The sequence below is a fragment of the Rattus rattus genome, chromosome 6 (genome assembly GCF_011064425.1).
Source record: "Rattus rattus isolate New Zealand chromosome 6, Rrattus_CSIRO_v1, whole genome shotgun sequence".
NCBI lineage: Eukaryota > Metazoa > Chordata > Mammalia > Rodentia > Muridae > Rattus > Rattus rattus.
In genome coordinates, this window is record NC_046159.1 from 35,261,957 (window position 1) to 35,279,844 (window position 17,888).

The 17,888-nt window shown below is 38.4% G+C and overlaps 1 protein-coding gene across 3 annotated transcripts in view; it reads right to left on the reverse strand.

Annotated features, from left to right (window-relative positions):
• Grm7 (glutamate metabotropic receptor 7) overlaps positions 1–17,888 on the reverse strand; it is an 808,808-nt gene that overhangs the window by 245,266 nt on the left and 545,654 nt on the right. For all 3 annotated transcript variants that reach the window (XM_032905985.1, XM_032905983.1, XM_032905984.1), the window contains exon 6: positions 6,221–6,421. In XM_032905985.1, coding sequence (XP_032761876.1) covers positions 6,221–6,421 — 201 coding nt within the window. The remainder of the gene's footprint in view (positions 1–6,220; positions 6,422–17,888) is intronic.

Sequence of the window (17,888 nt, forward strand, 5' to 3'; positions counted from 1 at the left end):
CACTTCATTCCACTGTGTCTAAGTATTATCTAGATAGAACCACCAGAGACCATAAAAACACTTCAACACAACTCTTTTTAAAAATATCCTTTGAGGATATAATACAATCGCAAAATTTCCCCTTCATTCCCTTCCCTTCCCTCCTCTCTGTTCGGCTCCTTCGATGCACCCCAAGTTGCTCTTTCTAAATTCATAGCTCCTGCCCCACTTTCATTGCTGTCACACAGATTTATCAAACAGCAGCAATCAAGGGCGGTTGATTCGACAGGAAATTTTCAACATTAGTATCCTGCTTTTAGCAAATAATCCACGTATATAAAGACAAAAGACGAAATTTGATGTTGCATGTCATTAGTGAGAAATGAGAACCTTATCACTGTGCAGCAAGGCATTGCTATTCAGCTGCCCACCATTTTCTCTCACACTCGGTGCTCTGACTCCTCTTGTGCATTACTCTGACTGCTGCACCTTCTCTTCTTTATATGGCTGGAGCCTTTTGCACTTTCAGAGAGGAGAGGGAAAGCACAGCCAAGGCCTGGAGCTCCAAACAATCTCATGATCATCAGCAAAATCTTCATCAGAACCGGACACACAGACGGCCTTATCTTTCTCTCCTCTCAAAATCATTGTGAGGGAAATGATTCTTGTCATACCTTTTTTTATTCCTATTAAAATCCACGTTAAAAATTATAGCAGAGGACATGGATACTTTCTCTAAATAATGATTTCTAATAGTGTATTGTGTAGCTTTGGCCTTCTGAAATGGGCTTATTAGTTCCAGGCTGTTTTTTCTCCCTCTTACACTTCCTTTGACAGTACCTATCCCAGAACTTATTAAAAAGGAAAATAGAACTCTTTTAAATAGACTCTTGGAAGAGAAAACCATAAAACAAAAGGTTCGGAGAAGAGAAAAGAAGATATCAAGGAGGAGTTATTACCTGCAGAGATTCTACAAGGAGTCAGGACCATAATGTAGGAACACTAAGACAAAGATGGCTACCAGTCAGGGTGGATCAGAGATCACAGGAAGGAGAGTGAATTACCTTCACAAGAACTTTGGGGTTATAAATTTAATTTTATTTTTAAATTCTCTCTCTCTCTCTCTCTCTCTCTCTCTCTCTCTCTCTCTCTCTCTCTCTCTGTGTGTGTGTAGAAGGGAGGGAGGGAGAAGGGGTGGGGGTATTTGTGCATCTGAGCGTGGTTTCCTTGGAGACCAGTAGAAAACATTGGATGCTCTGGAGCTGTGGTTATAGGGAACTGTGAACAACTGAACACTTGTGTTTGGAAGTGAACTTGGGACCTCTGAAAGAACACTATGGACTCTAACTCTGGAGGCACGTCTGCAGCTCCCACAGGAATGCTATTAGGAAAGTTACAGACTTCCATTCATAGGCAACTGTGAGAAAGTCTTATACTAGGGTACTAAGAGCATGACAAGAGAGATCCTCATAACAGCTACCATGAGAGAGGTATCAAGGAGAGAGAGAGAGCTTTCCACTCTAATAGGGTAAAAGGAGTTTCTAATTCTTAAAGAATTTTTATTTTTTTCATTATATATTTTTTTTAATTTAAAACTCCTAGATGCATAAACTGTAGCTCTAAACCATGTGATCTAGCTCGGCTTACCTTACCTGCCAGGAGTTACAAGCCAAAAAGGCACAGATAAAGGAATTATTTAAGGTTCTATTGAACTTCCCTACAGCTATAAGGCATTGGTGTATGTGTGGAGTGCTGTAAGGGCAAGGGCACAGTCTAGCACATTTTCTTTGTCTTCTTCTTTTTTTTAAATCTTTATTAACTTGAGTATTTCTTATTTACATTTCGATTGTTATTCCCCTTCCCGGTTTCCCAGCCAACATCCCCCTAACCCCTCCCCCTCCCCTTCCTCCCCCATTACCGCCCTCCCCCCAATAATCACGTTCACTGGGGGTTCAGTCTTGGTAGGACCAAGGGCTTCCCCTTTCACTGGTGCTCTTACTAGGCTATTCATTGCTACCTATGAGGTTGGAGCCCAGGGTCAGTCCATGTATAATCTTTGGGTAGTGGCTTAGTCCCTGGAAGCTCTGGTTGGTTGGCATTGTTGTTCATATGGGGTCTCAAGCCCCTTCAAGCTCTTCCATTTCTTTCTCTGATTCTTTCGACAGGGGTCTCGTTCTCAGTTCAGTGGTTTGCTGCTGGCATTCGCTTATGTATTTGCTGTATTCTTGCTGTGTCTCTCAGGAGAGATCGACATCCGGTTCCTGTCGGCCTGCACTTCTTTGCTTCATCCATCTTATCTAATTGGGTGGCTGTAGATGTATGAGCCACATGTGAGGCAGGCTCTGAATGGGTGTTCCTTCTGCCTCTGTTCTAAACTTTGTCTCCCTATTTCCTGCCAAGGGTATTCTTGTTCCCCTTTTAAAGGAGGAGTGAAGCATTCACATTTTGGTCATCCTTCTTGAGTTTCATGTGTTCTGTGCTTCTAGGGTAATTCAAGCATTTGGGCTAATAGCCACTTATCAATGAGTGCATACCATGTGTGTTTTTCTGTGATTGGGTCACCTCACTCAGGAAGATATTTTCCAGTTCCATCCATTTGCCTATGAATTTCATAAAGTCATTGTTTTTGATAGCTGAGTAATAGTCCACTGTGTAGATGTACCACATTTCTGTATCCATTCCTCTGCTGAAGGGCATCCGGGTTCTTTCCAGCTTCTGGCTATTATAAATAAGGCTGCTATGAACATAGTGGAGCATGGGTCTTTGTTATTTGTTGGGTCATCTTTTGGGTATATGCCCAAGAGAGGTATAGCTGGGTCCTCAGGTAGTTCAATGTCTAATTTTCTGAGGAACCTCCAGACTGATTTCCAGAGTGGTTGTACCAATCTTCAATCCCACCAACAATGGAGAGTGTTCCTCTTACTCACATTCTGGCGGCATCTGCTGTCACCTGAGTTTTTTGATCTTAGCCATTCTCACTGGTGTGGGTGAAATCTCAGGGTTGTTTTGATTTGCATTTCCCATATGACTAAAGATGTTGAACATTTTTTAATCGACTGTATATAGAGAGAAATGGAGTGGAGAGAGGGAGGAGAGGGAGAGGGAGAGGGAGAGGGACACCAGAGGGTCTATGATCTAACATGGAGCAGGGAACACATGGTCGTTCAGAAGGTAGCCAAGTCTGAAATCTGTGCTGGACCTCAGTGTTTGACAGAAACCACCCTTCTTCCAGAACAGAGACGCTTTGAGGATTCTGATGATCAGATGATAACTATTTTTTGCATCAAAGCATTTACCCAAAAAGTTTTCTTTTCTCTGTTTTTTATGCCATGTAGCATCTGAGTTTCTGAAGTTGCTCATATTCTGATAATCTTTCTGCTCAACGGGCTCCCTAACCCGTAATCCTAAAGCCAAGAGAGCATGGATTCTACACTTTGGTCAGGCCAGTGTTGATAGCTGTTTCTTGGTCCATTGCATCAGCAAAAATAACTTGGAATTATTTGTATAAATAACTGGCTGTCATGAAAACCTCAGCTTTGTATATTACCAGAACTCTTACCGTTAGCTGTGAGTATAGCATCTTGCTTTGTTTCCAGTATGGCAGATACTACAAAGAACAAACTAAAGTTTGTTGTTTACAGTGCAAATATGCCGAAAAGGCCACTCAGTCATCAATTTCACTTTATAGTTTACAAATTCTACAACATCCTTTCAGACTAATCACAGAGAGACATATTCAAATAAATTGAACCCACGTCTCAACTCTCTAAGGAGGAAAGCAAAAGTATTTGAGGTGTCGCTTTTCCACAATATACCTCTGACTCTCATTTCTTTTCTAGGAATCAGTAAGTCTAGATAAAGGTGTAGCATTGATTAGATTAATTAATTAATTATACAGTGATTCATAGTTTTATAGCCCAAACTTTTTAACGTTACACTGGGAAATATTCCCATTTAGGACTATTAATCAGCATAGACACAACCAGAATGTGATTGTACTCAGGTCTCTGCATGTGTGTATGATGCAGGAAAAGGTGACTAGGAGTGAAAATTCTCTAAATTAGCTCCCACCAGACTCCCATTCACCACAAGTGGTTACCTATTTGGAGAAGTTGTGACACTTTCCAGATATTATTTCCATTAACTAAAACAACGTGTTTATGACTCAGAAGATCAGAATTATGGAGTTGTGCTCTAATGATCTACAGAAAAGTGCCTAGGGGTAAATGAACCTTCCTTCCAAAGCTATGGAGAAGTACAGCCATGCTTAAGAACAAGAAGAACAGGCGAAATCTTTGTAAGTATGCAAAAGGAAGGCTGAATTCTTTACAGCAGATTGGAAAGAGATGTGAGTTATAGAATGGTCCCTGCCATAGGGTAGTTTTAAAGTGTCAGCCTCTTTAGATATTTACTTATTTACCTAAATATATATATATATATATATATAACTATATTTCTGAAGGGAGTTCTGATTCTTTGGTGTGAAGCTCATATTTCTAGGAAGACCTTAGTGCTAGGTATTCTTACTCATTTTGAGATGCCATCAATCACTTTTTGACCTCTACATCATACATATGCATATCTGCTTTTGTATCTCTTTGATACCTCTCTGTATATTACATGAGTTCACATTGATTCTGAAATTTTAATCATATATAATTTCCATTAATTTATTTCCCTCAACAACACACTTCTCATTATAAACAGTATAGTTAATATTTTCTCAGTTCTATTTTATGCATAAGCTACCATCAGAATTATGAATGTCCACCAAATGCACATTTACTAGGTGCTCTGTTTACTTTTGCTGTTTATTTGATTGATTTTTGTCAACTTGGCACAAACCAGAGTTATCTGAGAAAAGGAGCTTTGGTTGAGAAGTTTCCTCCATCTTATTACCTGCAGGCTAACATATAGGGCATTTTCTTGATTAATGATTGATATGGGAGGACCCAGTACACTGAAGGTGATGCAAGCCCTGGGGGCTGTTCCTGTGTTTTACAAGAAAGCAGGCTGAGCAAGCATAGGGAACAAGTCAGTAAGCAGCACTCCCATAGAGTCTTTGCCTCCAGATTTCTGCCTTGAGTTCCTGCCATCACCTAGTTGTATAGTAGACTGTTCTATGAAATATTATCTAAATAAACCCTATTCCTCCAAGTTGACTTTGGTTTTGGTGGTATATCACAGCATTAGAAATCCTAACTCTGTGTGCAATGCCTGAATATGGTAATTTTTGTCTCTAGTCTATCATAGTCATATTATTTCCCCAAATGTCTATACATATTTTTCTTAATTGCTTTTATTGTTGTTATGTTGGTCACTTGTAATATAGTTAGAATTATTTGTTACAAACTCTGTTGAATTTTGCATTGCACATATATTGAATTTTGATTTAATCCCTTAAAATTTGTGTACAAAGAATAAAGACATCAAAAGTTTCATACTATAGGAAAAGTATTATTTGAGACCGCTCTCCATGCGTCCAGTACTATTTGCTATTTATTCATTTTCTCCATTTACATTCACTAATTTCATTTAGGTAATCTATCACAACAGGATTTTGTAGTTTAGGGTAAATCATAACCTGAGATGGCTGCATTTAAAGACCTAGCTTCTAAGAAAAGGACATATCTGTGCTGACTGGTTTTGTGTCAACTTGACACAAGCTAGACTCAACAGAGAGGGAGGAGCCTCATTTCAGAAAATGCCTCCATGCGATCCAGCTATAGGGCATTTTTTCTATTAGTGATCTATGGGGGAAGGCTTAGCCCATTGTGGGTGGTACCATTCTCGTGTTGGCGATTCTGGGTGCTATAAGAAAGCAGTCTGAGCAAACCAGGGGAAGCAAGCAAGTAAGCAGCACCACTCCATGGCTTCTGCATCAGCTCCTGCCTCCAGGATCTGCCCTATTTGGATTTCTTTTCTGACTTCTTTCAATAATGACATACAATATGGTGGTGTGAGCCCAATGGTCCCTCTTCTCTCTAACTTGTTTTTTGGCCACAGTGTTTTGTTGTAGCAAGAGAAAGCCTAACTAAGACGATACCACATCCCTCTACCATGTAGTCCTTCACTTTCTTTTCTAAGTTTCATTTTTCACCCTTCCCACACTTGAAACTATATAATTAACCAGGTTTTGATCTTACTTAAGTCAATAGTGAAGCCATCCTATAATCTCTGTAAATTATGAAATAGGAGATAGTTGCTGAGCACGGCCAACATTCTGGACATGGAGTCTTACCATTGAAGTTAACGTTGCGGATGTACTTCAACAACTTCTTGCCCCCTGCTTGCTCCATCTCTGGGCACACTCCGCGGTAGTCAGCACACAGATCCTTATTCATGTGATGAAGAGCATGGGCCATGGCATAGACAGCATCGATCACAAACTGTACTTTACCCTCCTGCTCATAATTGGAGTCTTTTCCAATTCGCTCCTGTCCTGCACATTAAAACAAGAAACACACACAGATCGGCGTTGAGGGAGACTGTACCTTTTCATTTTCTTTTGAACATGCATGATGATAACAATTTTCCAGAAGTTAAAAATGCAAGCCACATAGCCACCTCTGGTCATCATATCTTATTTTTCTACTTTTCTTTTGGAGGTTGTCGCACTGACTCTTTTATTAGGTGTGCCTCAGAAGCAGGGATTTAAAGGAGCTTTTGTCATGATGGCTTTTGTCATTAGCCAACATGGTACATGGAGTAGCATGTTCCCCAGCACCAAAGGGTTCACGTCTTCTATCTTAGTCCGATGAGAGGTGAGAGTTGTATATTAACATCTTTAATGGTTTCTTGCTCTGTAAGGGACAATGTGGACATGACAGATAGTAACAGACAAATTTTCAAGCCTGACCTCATTATCCTTCCCAAACTTGAATTCCTGGTGTGCTCCCGTGCCCATTCTGTTCATTACTAGAGACTCAGGTAGTCAGAGCAGAAAACTTGCTCATTATTTTTCTTTCACTCCCTACTGTCACACAGAGAGATGGAATGTACAGAACAGTCTTACCTATTCTACCTCAGACAATCCACAGCATTTTGGACACATTGCCAATTTTTGGGTTTTATCCTCCCTTAATCTGTCATCAGGATGCGAGGCTAGAGGCCTCCATTCTAGGATTCATTCTCCATGTTTATCTCTGCAAATGCCGGAGCTTACAACATTGAAGACTCTTTCAGATGTCTCACCAGTCCTCCACCACCCACGGAATATGAAGTAACCCTCTTCCCTTGACCACCCGGGAAGAGGTTGTCATTCTTCAGCTTGCCCCATCTGCCCAATCATGGTGTCAGCTGACAAAGATCCAGATACCATACACATTGGAAATGCCACTCAGATTCTCTAAGTTTGATGTTCATTTTGTAAGTTTCATATTTTTTTTAATTTTGGAGATCATAATATAATTATATCCTTCTCTTCTCTCTTTCTAAACCCTCCCATATCATTCTCCCAACTTTCTTTCAAATTCATGGCCTCCTTTTACATGATATGCTGTTAAATGCATATATGTATATATTTATATTCCTAAATACAATCTACTCAATCTGCATAATCTTACTTGTATATATGTATTTTCAGGGATGACCATTTGGTATTGGATAGGCAATTTCTGTACTTTTCCCTGGAGAAGACTATTTCTCCTGCTGCCAGCATTCCTTAGTTGCCTGTAGTTCTTTGTGTAGAATTGAGGTCTTGTGGTATTTCCCCATCTACTTTGGCATGTCTCCTGGTATTTCTCTTGTCCAGTTCATGTTTATCCAACTATGTTGGTAAGACTTTATGGATAGCTTCTGACATCACCAGGAGATACAAAGTCACATCATTTTTTTCCCATTTCTTCCATATATGTGTCACCCCTGACTTTGCATACATTCTTTGGCTTCCTTTGCCAGGAAGTCCTTTGTCCTGGCTTCTGCCCTTCATGATGGAATTTTCTATTCCAGATATAAGTGCAAAGTTAGTATACTTTGCCTACCAATCAAATTAAACATTGCAAACTTCTATTTTATCCTTAGTGGCAGTGTTTATAAGACTATGGATAGGTCTTCCTCACTATTTGTATCCTTTCTATCTCTATGACAAAGCACAACATTGAACATCTAGCAGATGCTAAATGATCTATGAATTAAATGATATATCCAGCTCAGGTTGTTGGGAGGTGCTTGTAAACCCAGCTTGGGAAGTAGAGGTAGAAAGTTCAAGATTTTAAAGCCAACCTTGAGACCCTTTCTTTAAAAGGGGAGGAATGAATACATTATATAACAGATGACTTTATTTTTTAATTATATTCATATATGTATTTGTGTATATACATGAATATTTCTCTCTCTCTCTCTCTCTCTCTCTCTCTCTCTCTCTGTGTGTGTGTGTGTGTGTGTGTGTGTGTGTGTGTGTACTCCTGTAGGCAGAGGTCACTACAACTTGCAAGAGTTGATTCTGTCCTTCCATGACATAGGGCATAGAGATCAAACTCATTAGGATATGCAGCGTGTCTCTTTGCTTACTGGGATATTTTACTGACCAACAGGTAGATAAATTATAAATTCACTAAGCACATGATATCATGACTCTCATCTTTCTATGAAAAATAGGTATCCAAAGACTATGTTTTACTTGACATGAACATTTCTTATTCTGTCTTAGAGCACATTTGTGCTGTAATGAAGCAGTATAAATTCCATCACCTCAAATATTCTTTCTGAAAACACACAGAGGACTCATAATACATGCTGTGTTAAAATAACTTTTAGGTCTCGTAACTGAGAAATTTTCTCGAATATTTAATTGTTTTCTCCATATGTCGGAGTTTTAAATCTAGATTTGCAATCTGTTGCTCCAGTTATCCTAGAATAATCAATCTAGTGTTATGTAGGCCAGAGTAGTCTAGAACTCATGCTTATCTTACTATCTTGACTTCCAAACTGCTGGGATTATAGATGTGATCCACTGTGCCCAGATTAAATGTTTAATAGTATAATGTAAAGTATAATCTCCATAAAAGATATCCAAAATTTAGCATGTTTATCTACATTTGTATATTCCCTTTGATGAGTACACATTGATATTTCATACAGTAAACCATTTATTAAATTATAAAGCTACATTCATATGTTGATAAAACATGTTCCCTGCTTGCCACTGGAGTTGTCAACTATATGTAGAGTAGGCTTTTTTGCAGTTAAGATAAAATCATCCAAAACTGTGTACTATTTTTAAGGTGAATTAAAGAGTTTTACAAATTTTGACTCTTTTCTCTAATTTTCCTTTCAAGTAAATTTCTAGTTCCTAATGATAGTGCAATGATTATTAATTTATGTCACTTCATAAGAACTATAAATGCTCTCAGGAATGCCCTAAGAACATATCCAGCAAATGATTTACAACACACAGTGTAATGAAGAGCCCTGCTGTGGGTTGGGGGTGCATGCACTGTTTTTGACCAATTTTTGATTGGAAGGTAGATTCTGAAACATGGGACTGCTTTAGCAAGGGTAAATTAATCTCTATTGCTTATCTAGACTGGCACATCTCCTCTAGAGGAGCTGTATTACTTTGCTACTACAGACAGGGAATATTTTCTTTCCTCCCTATCACAGTAGCAGAAGACACTGCAAAATTTCAATATTCATTTATCAGTTATAGATGGACAATTTCTAACTACCTCTTTTATTTATGATTTTTTTATTTGTGTGTGTTTGTGCCATATAAACACATAGCTACACAACAGAGACCCAAGGAGGTCAGGTTATATTTTATTCTCACGCTTTTTGCCTTACTCCTTTGGAGAGGGCCTCTCACTTAACTGAATAGTATGCTGGAAACAAGCAAGCTGTAGAGAATCCTTAGTCTCTGTTCCACATAGCTCTCAGGTTACAGATAGGCACACGGTTATGCTTAAGTTCTTATTTGAATGCCGAGGATTAGAACTCAGGTCTTTAGGCTTGCACAGTGAATACTTTACCCACAGCATCATTGCTATAGCCCAATACCTGCCCTTTCCTCATATGGAAATTCTAACATCTCAGTATGAAAAAGAATGGCAATTGTTCACAATCTAGACAACAGGTACAAAAAAAATAATTCTCATTTCCTCCTCGATTTTTTAGAAAGATTCATTAACTATACAGATAAGAAATAAATTGCAAACATTTCCTATAGTTTTCATTTTTCTTTGATGTATCTTTTCCCAGATAAAAAAGTTATTCATTTTTTCACAATAATATTTTCTTTATTAGTTCTGATTGCTGAATCATGCTTGAGAAGATATTCTGGAAAGGAAAGATACCTCACTGGTTAGGAAAATTTGATCCTATTGCATTGGACTGAGGTTCATTTCACACGGAAGCTTACAAACATCTGTAACTCCAGTTCCAGAGAATCTATCCCATGGGTAGGCACCGTCCCTCACTGTATTAATGATGCTATACTGTATTTGCATAAAGGAGCCTAGCATCACAGTCCTCTGAGAGGTTCTACCTAGCAGCTGACTGAGACAGATGCAGATAACCATAGGCAAGCATTGGAGTGAAGTTGGGGAGCCCTGTGAAAGAGTTAGGGGGAGGCTGAAAGGAAACTGAAGGAGATGGTAACCACACAGAAAGACCGACAGTGTCAAATAACCTGGAACCCTGGAAGCTGGCAGAGGAGGAGCCACAACTAAATAGCATACATAGGCTGGTCCTAGGCCCCTGGCACATATGTAGCACAGGGCTGTCTTGTCTGACCTCAGTAGGAGAGGATGTGCCTTTAATCCTGCAGAAACTTGATGTCCCAGTGTGGGGAGATACCCAGAGGGGTGCCACCCTCTCAGAGGTGAAGATGAGAGATGGCTGGGGAAGAACTCTTTCAGGGGAGACCATGAGGGAGGGGCAGCATTTGGGATGCAAATTAATGACATAATACATTTTTTTTTTCTGGAGCTGGGGACGGAACCCAGGGCCTTGCGCTTGCTAGGCAAGCGCTCTACCACTGAGCTAAATCCCCAACCTGACATTTTTTAAAAAGATGAAAAAATTATCTTGGACAGAAACCTTACTTAAAGTGAGATGTACAAGGTATCATTTAATTGAGTTTGTTTTCAGTTTGTTCAATTGTATTTACATGTTTATCTCACGGAGGTTTATTTTTTCATATTTTACATGAGTGCTTTGTCTCCATGAACATCTGGGTACCACATGCATGCCTAGTGTATGATGATGCAAAAGAAGTCGTCAGAATCCCTGGGACTGCAGTTATTTGCTTTTGTGAGCTTCTATGTAGGTACTGGGAATCGAACTTGGATCCTTCAGAAGAGCAGCCAGAGCTTTTAACTACTGAGCTATCCCTCTCACCCCTCTTGAGTAACTGTTAAGTGTATTTTAGGTTCTGTCTCAGTGAAGCCAGTTTGTTTTGCTGCTTCTTAAGACTGTTTTCATTTTCCATTAATTCCTCACTGGCTTTTATCTATGCATGTGAAATAATACTTTATACATTTCACCTTATTCCAACTTTTTATCACAAAATTTTAAAACAGAAATCAGTGTTAAGAGAACTTTAGAGCAAGTTCACCAATTAGATCTTAGCATCCTGCAGATGCTATAAGGTCGTGTTTACTGTGTAACAGGGCCATCTCGCTTCTTTTTATAAGCCTATTCGTTCTTTAGTATTAATTTTCTAACATGATACTTTGCAAATCTTTCCTGTTTTTATAGTACTCACAAAAGGCAATATTGGAGGTATTATGACCACTATAAACTCACACTATGAAATGATTTCAGTCCAATAATACTGAAGAACAGTTTCAAGCATGCTTTAATATGGACATTTATCCCAGAAAGAACACTTTGAAAAATAATAGAACTGTTTGTGGTAATGAAATATTTTATTGTTGGAAAAATACTTCAGGCTTTATACCTTTCTTGGAGAGTCACCAGATACATTAACATGCTTAAAGCTCGGGGAAGACTTAGGACTAAATTTGTCAAACTAACAGAACTTGAAAACTGTAGCCTTGTTATAGAGAACCAAAGAGGGAGTTCATTTACCAACAACCATCGAGATCAGTTAAATTGTATTTTCCTACTATGGCTATTGCTTATGTCACTGGGAAGCTGTAAAATAGCTTGAAAAAGACAGTTTAAGGGAGGGAAGAGATATGTTGGTAGACAGTTTAGAGGTTTCTGTCTGTCTGACCCTGTGTGTTTGAACAATCCGTCACAGCCAAACATGACTGTGGCAGAGGACAGCTACCTCTGAGGAATAAGATAGTGACACTGCATGACCAGGACTAATACACTCCTGTGAACCTGTACATGGTAACCTATATCCTTTCATAGTTTTCAAGATATGCCAAAATAGCTTCACAAACTGCATACTAAATTCTGAAGGGAAAAACATATAAAGAGCATTTCAAATTTGAACCACAACAGGCAACTACAAATAACTTTGAAGTCCTGGTTACTTGTGAACTATTACTTTTTAACTCTTGGCTCTTTGCCTACTGGATATTTGGTTCTGTTCCAATATTGATGGCAACCACTGGGAGTGAGGAATGCTGAATCCTTATGAAACATTCAGGGATTGTCCTAATCTGTCAAAACCTATGATCTTCTCTCTTTGGGTAGTGTTTTGCATCGACCCTCAGAGGGGAGCTCCTTAAGATTCTGAAAAAATTACAAAAGTAAACAAAACTAACAAATTTAGGGATTATAGCAAAATGTATAGGATCCATCCCCACGGTTATAAATGGGGACTCTACAGCCAAGTGACAAGTTGAGCAGCCTGAGAATCATTCAGGGGGCAGGAGAGTTCAGGGATAAAGCTTTATAAGTGCTCACTCATGATCAGTTACTAATGTACCTGTAAGTAACCTTTCATCTATACTTAGGTAAGTGATCCTTTGCTCAGTCTACTGTAAATAAGCCCACTAAGCCTGATTTTCGTGACATTTCTATCTCTACATCTATCTATCTATCTATCTATCTATCTATCTATCTATCTATCTATCTATCTATCTATCCATCCATCCAATCACTCACTCACTCACCCACCCACCCATCCATCCATCCACCTATCGATCTATCCGTCCATCTATCTATCTATCTATCTATCTATCTATCTATCTATCTATCTATCTATCTATCTATCTATCTATTGTCTGTCTGGTCTTTCATAATACTATATCTAAAGGAAAGCAGAAGTTTGTTCACATATCTCTCCTCTCTCCCAAGCAAAAGTCACATAACATTTTCATGTAGAGCAATGTACAAAGAGACATGGGTTGTAAGTTTAACCAATGAGATGAAAGAGTTTGCTTACAAAATTCTAGCATTGATTGGCTTTGGTGAAGAGATTAGTTAGTTTATCTCAGTTACCCCAACTCCCCACCTCCATGGCAATTACTGTAGTCATTTAGAGTCCTGAGGAAATAATTTATTATAGCCATGGTAACTGAATACAGGGAAAGGATACAAAGATGCAGCAGCAGTTTGAATTTGCAAAGACTACAATTTTTCCTTGCAATGTACTAATGGTTTAATTACCCAACAAAGCTTGATATCAAGTATTTCTAGGTTTCCTCAACTGCTGATTTTATTCACACACCAATTTACAACACTCCGAAGGACTAGCACTAAGTACATAAACCTCATGCTTAAAGGCAGTGTTAAATATCTTCAGCGGCAGGGCTTGCAGCAGAATAAAAATACTTTCCAATTAATTTTCATGTAACCCCTCATCATTTTAATCTCACTTCATAAAAGAGATTCTCTAGGTCCCATCCTTCATGTTCTTACACCATTCTCACCATCATGTTTACCATGGACGTCTCTGAGTCTGAGGTAAAGATTGCAGAAGCGTTACGTTCTGATTGTCTGCTGGGCAGAGGCTAACAGTCCCGTCTCTCCTGACATTCTACTTGCTACTTTTATCCAGAGTCCTGTCTTTATCTTGTAAATATACACTACCCTTAAAAAATAAGATTTGATTAATTCTTTTAAAATTTCATATAATGAAGTTTAATCAAATACACTGTCTTAACTTTCCATGGAACAAGAATTAGCTTCCCCATGCTAGAATCATTGACACATGATTTTTATCATCAAAATGTTTAGCACTTATTCTCCTGCAGAGTCCTTTACTTTAAAGGGTTTGCTTAGCTTGTCCTCTGGGATCCATTCCTTTTTCATTTGATAGGTTTGGAGAAAATGCATATGCTGGTTCCTTGCTGAAAGTGCAAAGATCTCCGGCCCCAAAGCTTTCAGGGACTCTCCCAAGTCTGCCTGCAGTCTGACCTTAGGACTGTTGGTACTACAGATGGTATATACCAGTGTACATTTGGTATTACAGCTAGTATAAACAGATGTATAGGTCTGGTTTCATGTGGATTCTGCAGATTCAAACTCAGTTTCTTTTGGTTGCATAGCAAGTCTTTTACCCACTGTGTCATCTTCTTTTTGAGTATAAAGAAATATTGATCATAAAGGCATATATATGAATTGAGATTAAAGTCTCAGTTAAGAAAATAATGTTACCAGGCATTTGAAAACATAATTTAGTGTAGATTCATCTCCTAACAAAAATGGTAGGTACTAGCTAAATAGGATGCTGTGGCATAAGGGAGGAGGGTGGATCCTGGAGAGTTGAGAGATGAAGAAAATTCTCTGTTAATGCAGCAAGACTCATGAAGAGCCTGCCACAATCCTTTCCACAAATTAAAAAATAAATAGTAAATAGTAAAAAGAAATGAGTAAATAGTCACTAAGTTGGACTGCTCTCCTCAAGAGTTCACAGTTCTTTTTTGAAGAGAAATATTACTGACAGATTCAAATTACAGAAGTCTACTTCATTGCAAACTTTTACAATGATCACACTTACATATTTGTAGCATAAAAACACATGGACTTTCTTCTGAGTACACATATATAAAATAAGGAACATGAGGAGATCTGTGTTGAGCCTAGAAGATAGATGGCATTTCTATATCCCTATTTGTAGGTGAAGATGAGTGAGAATTGACCAGGATGACTGAGGTGAGAAAACCCTGATGTTCTCACAGTGGGTTACCGAGCCACAGGCATTCTGCTTCTGGCTGATTTCCTATGAGCCAGGCTCTTTGAAGATGACAATTCCTGGTCTGACATTTAACCCTTGAAAGATCCTCAAGTAAGGAGGACATTTTCTCTGCTTGATGCCCATTTCCTGTTTTACTATTACTTTACTGGACTTTGTAGACAGTGAAAGAATGTCTCTTTTATACATACCAAAGGGAACACCTTGGGGCTTACCTCTCACATTCTTTTCATGGTCTGATTCAGTTCTGGGTTACAATTCATCTCTAAATTTCACATTAGCCATTATAAATACATATAGTTTTGAGACATAGTGTCTAACACAGAATAGCCTTGAATGCAGCCAAAAGATGACCTTGAAGTTCTGAACATTTTGTATCTCCTCTTTCATGCTTGGGTCACAGATATGTACCATATCCACTTTGTGTGAATCTCTGGACCAAACTAGGGTTTCTTGAATGCTCAAGAAACATTCTTCTGTCTGAGCTATTATATCTATCCCTTAACTGTTATTATTATTATTATTATTATTATTATTATTATTTATTATACTCTTGATCTTTTGTGAATGGCTCATTAGAGTTTTCTGTAGGAAGAAATGAATGGCTTTGAAAACCACCACTGTGTTTATCTCTGCTCTTCTTGTGAATAGCAAGTTAAGGCTCAGAACAACGGGCAAGTTCCAAGTAAAGATAAATCAAGAAAGGAGTAAAGAGGGAAAAATGTCTTATGAACTAGTTCTCTCACAAGGTGTGCACAAGCTGATGTCAACTGAAGAAGGAAGAAAGTTCTGAAGCATAGGCATCCACCAGGTTTTTTCACTGAAGCACAGAATCCCAGCATACAGACCAAACTGTGGATTCAAACCAACTCACTTTCTGCCCCTTTGAGACCTAGAATAGTTCTGGAAAGATTTTTATTTCTTATGACTCTTTTGATTTGCAATTTCATTTTCAATTTCCAGGTGTGACCATCCAAAGACCCATACATTGAATAAGTCCAGGGCTAGCAGGATTGTTGGGTGTGGGTTAGGTAGAATGTATATGGGGAGAGAAATTAGAAGAAGGCATTTGCTTCAAGATCAAGGTTTATAGACTCCAGCAAGTCAAAGGTCTTATGAGAGAATAAACATAGGATTTCATGACCAAAAGCAATCTATTGAAGGTAAAGGTAACAGAATTGGGAAAGACAACCTTACTGTTTGCTCTTAAAACCAATATAAAAACACACTTATACTATGTTATTGGATAATTCCAAACTTCTGGGTTATTTTGTTTGTTTGTTTGTTTAGTTTTCTTTTTGGATTTGATTTTGATTTTAATGTGTAATTTATTTAGATGTAGATTCAGTTTCAAGTTCTCATGGAGCTGCCTTTTCTGTCTTATTACGTCATTTTTATTTATGTGGTCCTTGCATCTTATTTTCACACAAGCCTAGAATCATTGGTGAGATTCTGAATTCAAAGTAAAGAAACATGTTCTGAGGAGCATGGTACAGTAGTGCTGATTATAATCCAACACTGGAAAGGTAAACGCATACAGGGAACTCTGAGTTCCAGATTGGCCTAGCTTCTGTACTAAGACCACATAGGAAACATCAGGAAGCATTCTTTTCAATTTAGAAAATAGTATTGTATGTGTACAAACTTATGCATGTGAAACTTATTTCACCTAATATTTTTAGAATAGAAAGAAAAAGGATAGTTTTTTTCATTTTTTTTAAATCAAGAATAATCTTCTTCTGAAATAGTGTTTCAATTACTCTCAGTTCTGATCTTAATATACAAAACCAAAATTCCAGTTTGTTCAGTTTTACTGTGTGTTATAACAGTAAATACAACATACAATCGGGTGAACAATCTAAGAAAGAAGGAGAAAGGAAGGAGGAAGAGGAGGGAGGCTGTACTGGGAGAGAAGTGGGGAGGGATAGACAAAAAAGGCAAATGAAGAGGAACAAGAAAGAAAGGAGAAAGTGGGGATGAGAAGGCAGAAAAGGAAGGGAGGCAAAAGAGGGAAGAGAGTGGGGGTTGGAAAATGAGAGAGCCACTTTCTGGACCTTTGTATGTTGTTACGTGTATCTGTGTAAGCACCTTTCTACAAAGATGTGTACAGCTGTGCACAGAGTGAATTTCTTTTATTACTTTCTCCCAGTTCCTCTGACGCATTGTTTTTTTCTGAGCTCAGGGCTCACATCATGAGCTCAAAGTCCAGAAGCTATAGAAGTCCTCCTGTTTGTATTCCCTTGGAGATGGTATTACAGGTATTTTCAAGGGAAATTCAATGCTGCCTCATAGCAGTTATGGGATAGGAACACCAGTCTTCGGGGTTTGGTAGCAAATATTTTTAGCTGTTGAACTATCTCTCCAGTCATATGCACTGTGTGCTTAAAGGGGATATCAATCTTAAAGGCCAACTACTATTTAACAGCAAAATGTGTGTAAAAACATGGTTTCTGTTCACCACAGGTTAGTAATTCAAGTATGGCCAATATATCTGAAACTGCATTGGACATAGAAGGATAGATAGCTTTTGGAATAGCCAATGGATACATACATATTGATTCCATCCACAATTCTCTCTTAGTTCTTTAGAAAGATCCCATGATGATAAAAATGATTGTGAAGGAAAAAGAATAGCAAAGCAAGGAATAAAATGAGAAGTGGAAGGAGAGAAAAATGAAAGCAAAAGGACATACTGCAGTTTCTCACCGCCCCTCAGGGCTCTAGCCACACACCTGCTGAGCCACATGGTTTCTAGCTCTGCATTCAGACTTTATGAACATTAATAAGTCATTCTGTTTTCCAGGTCTTTTATGCACCTGATGCTATGTACTTGGGCAGAGATGTTGTGCTACAA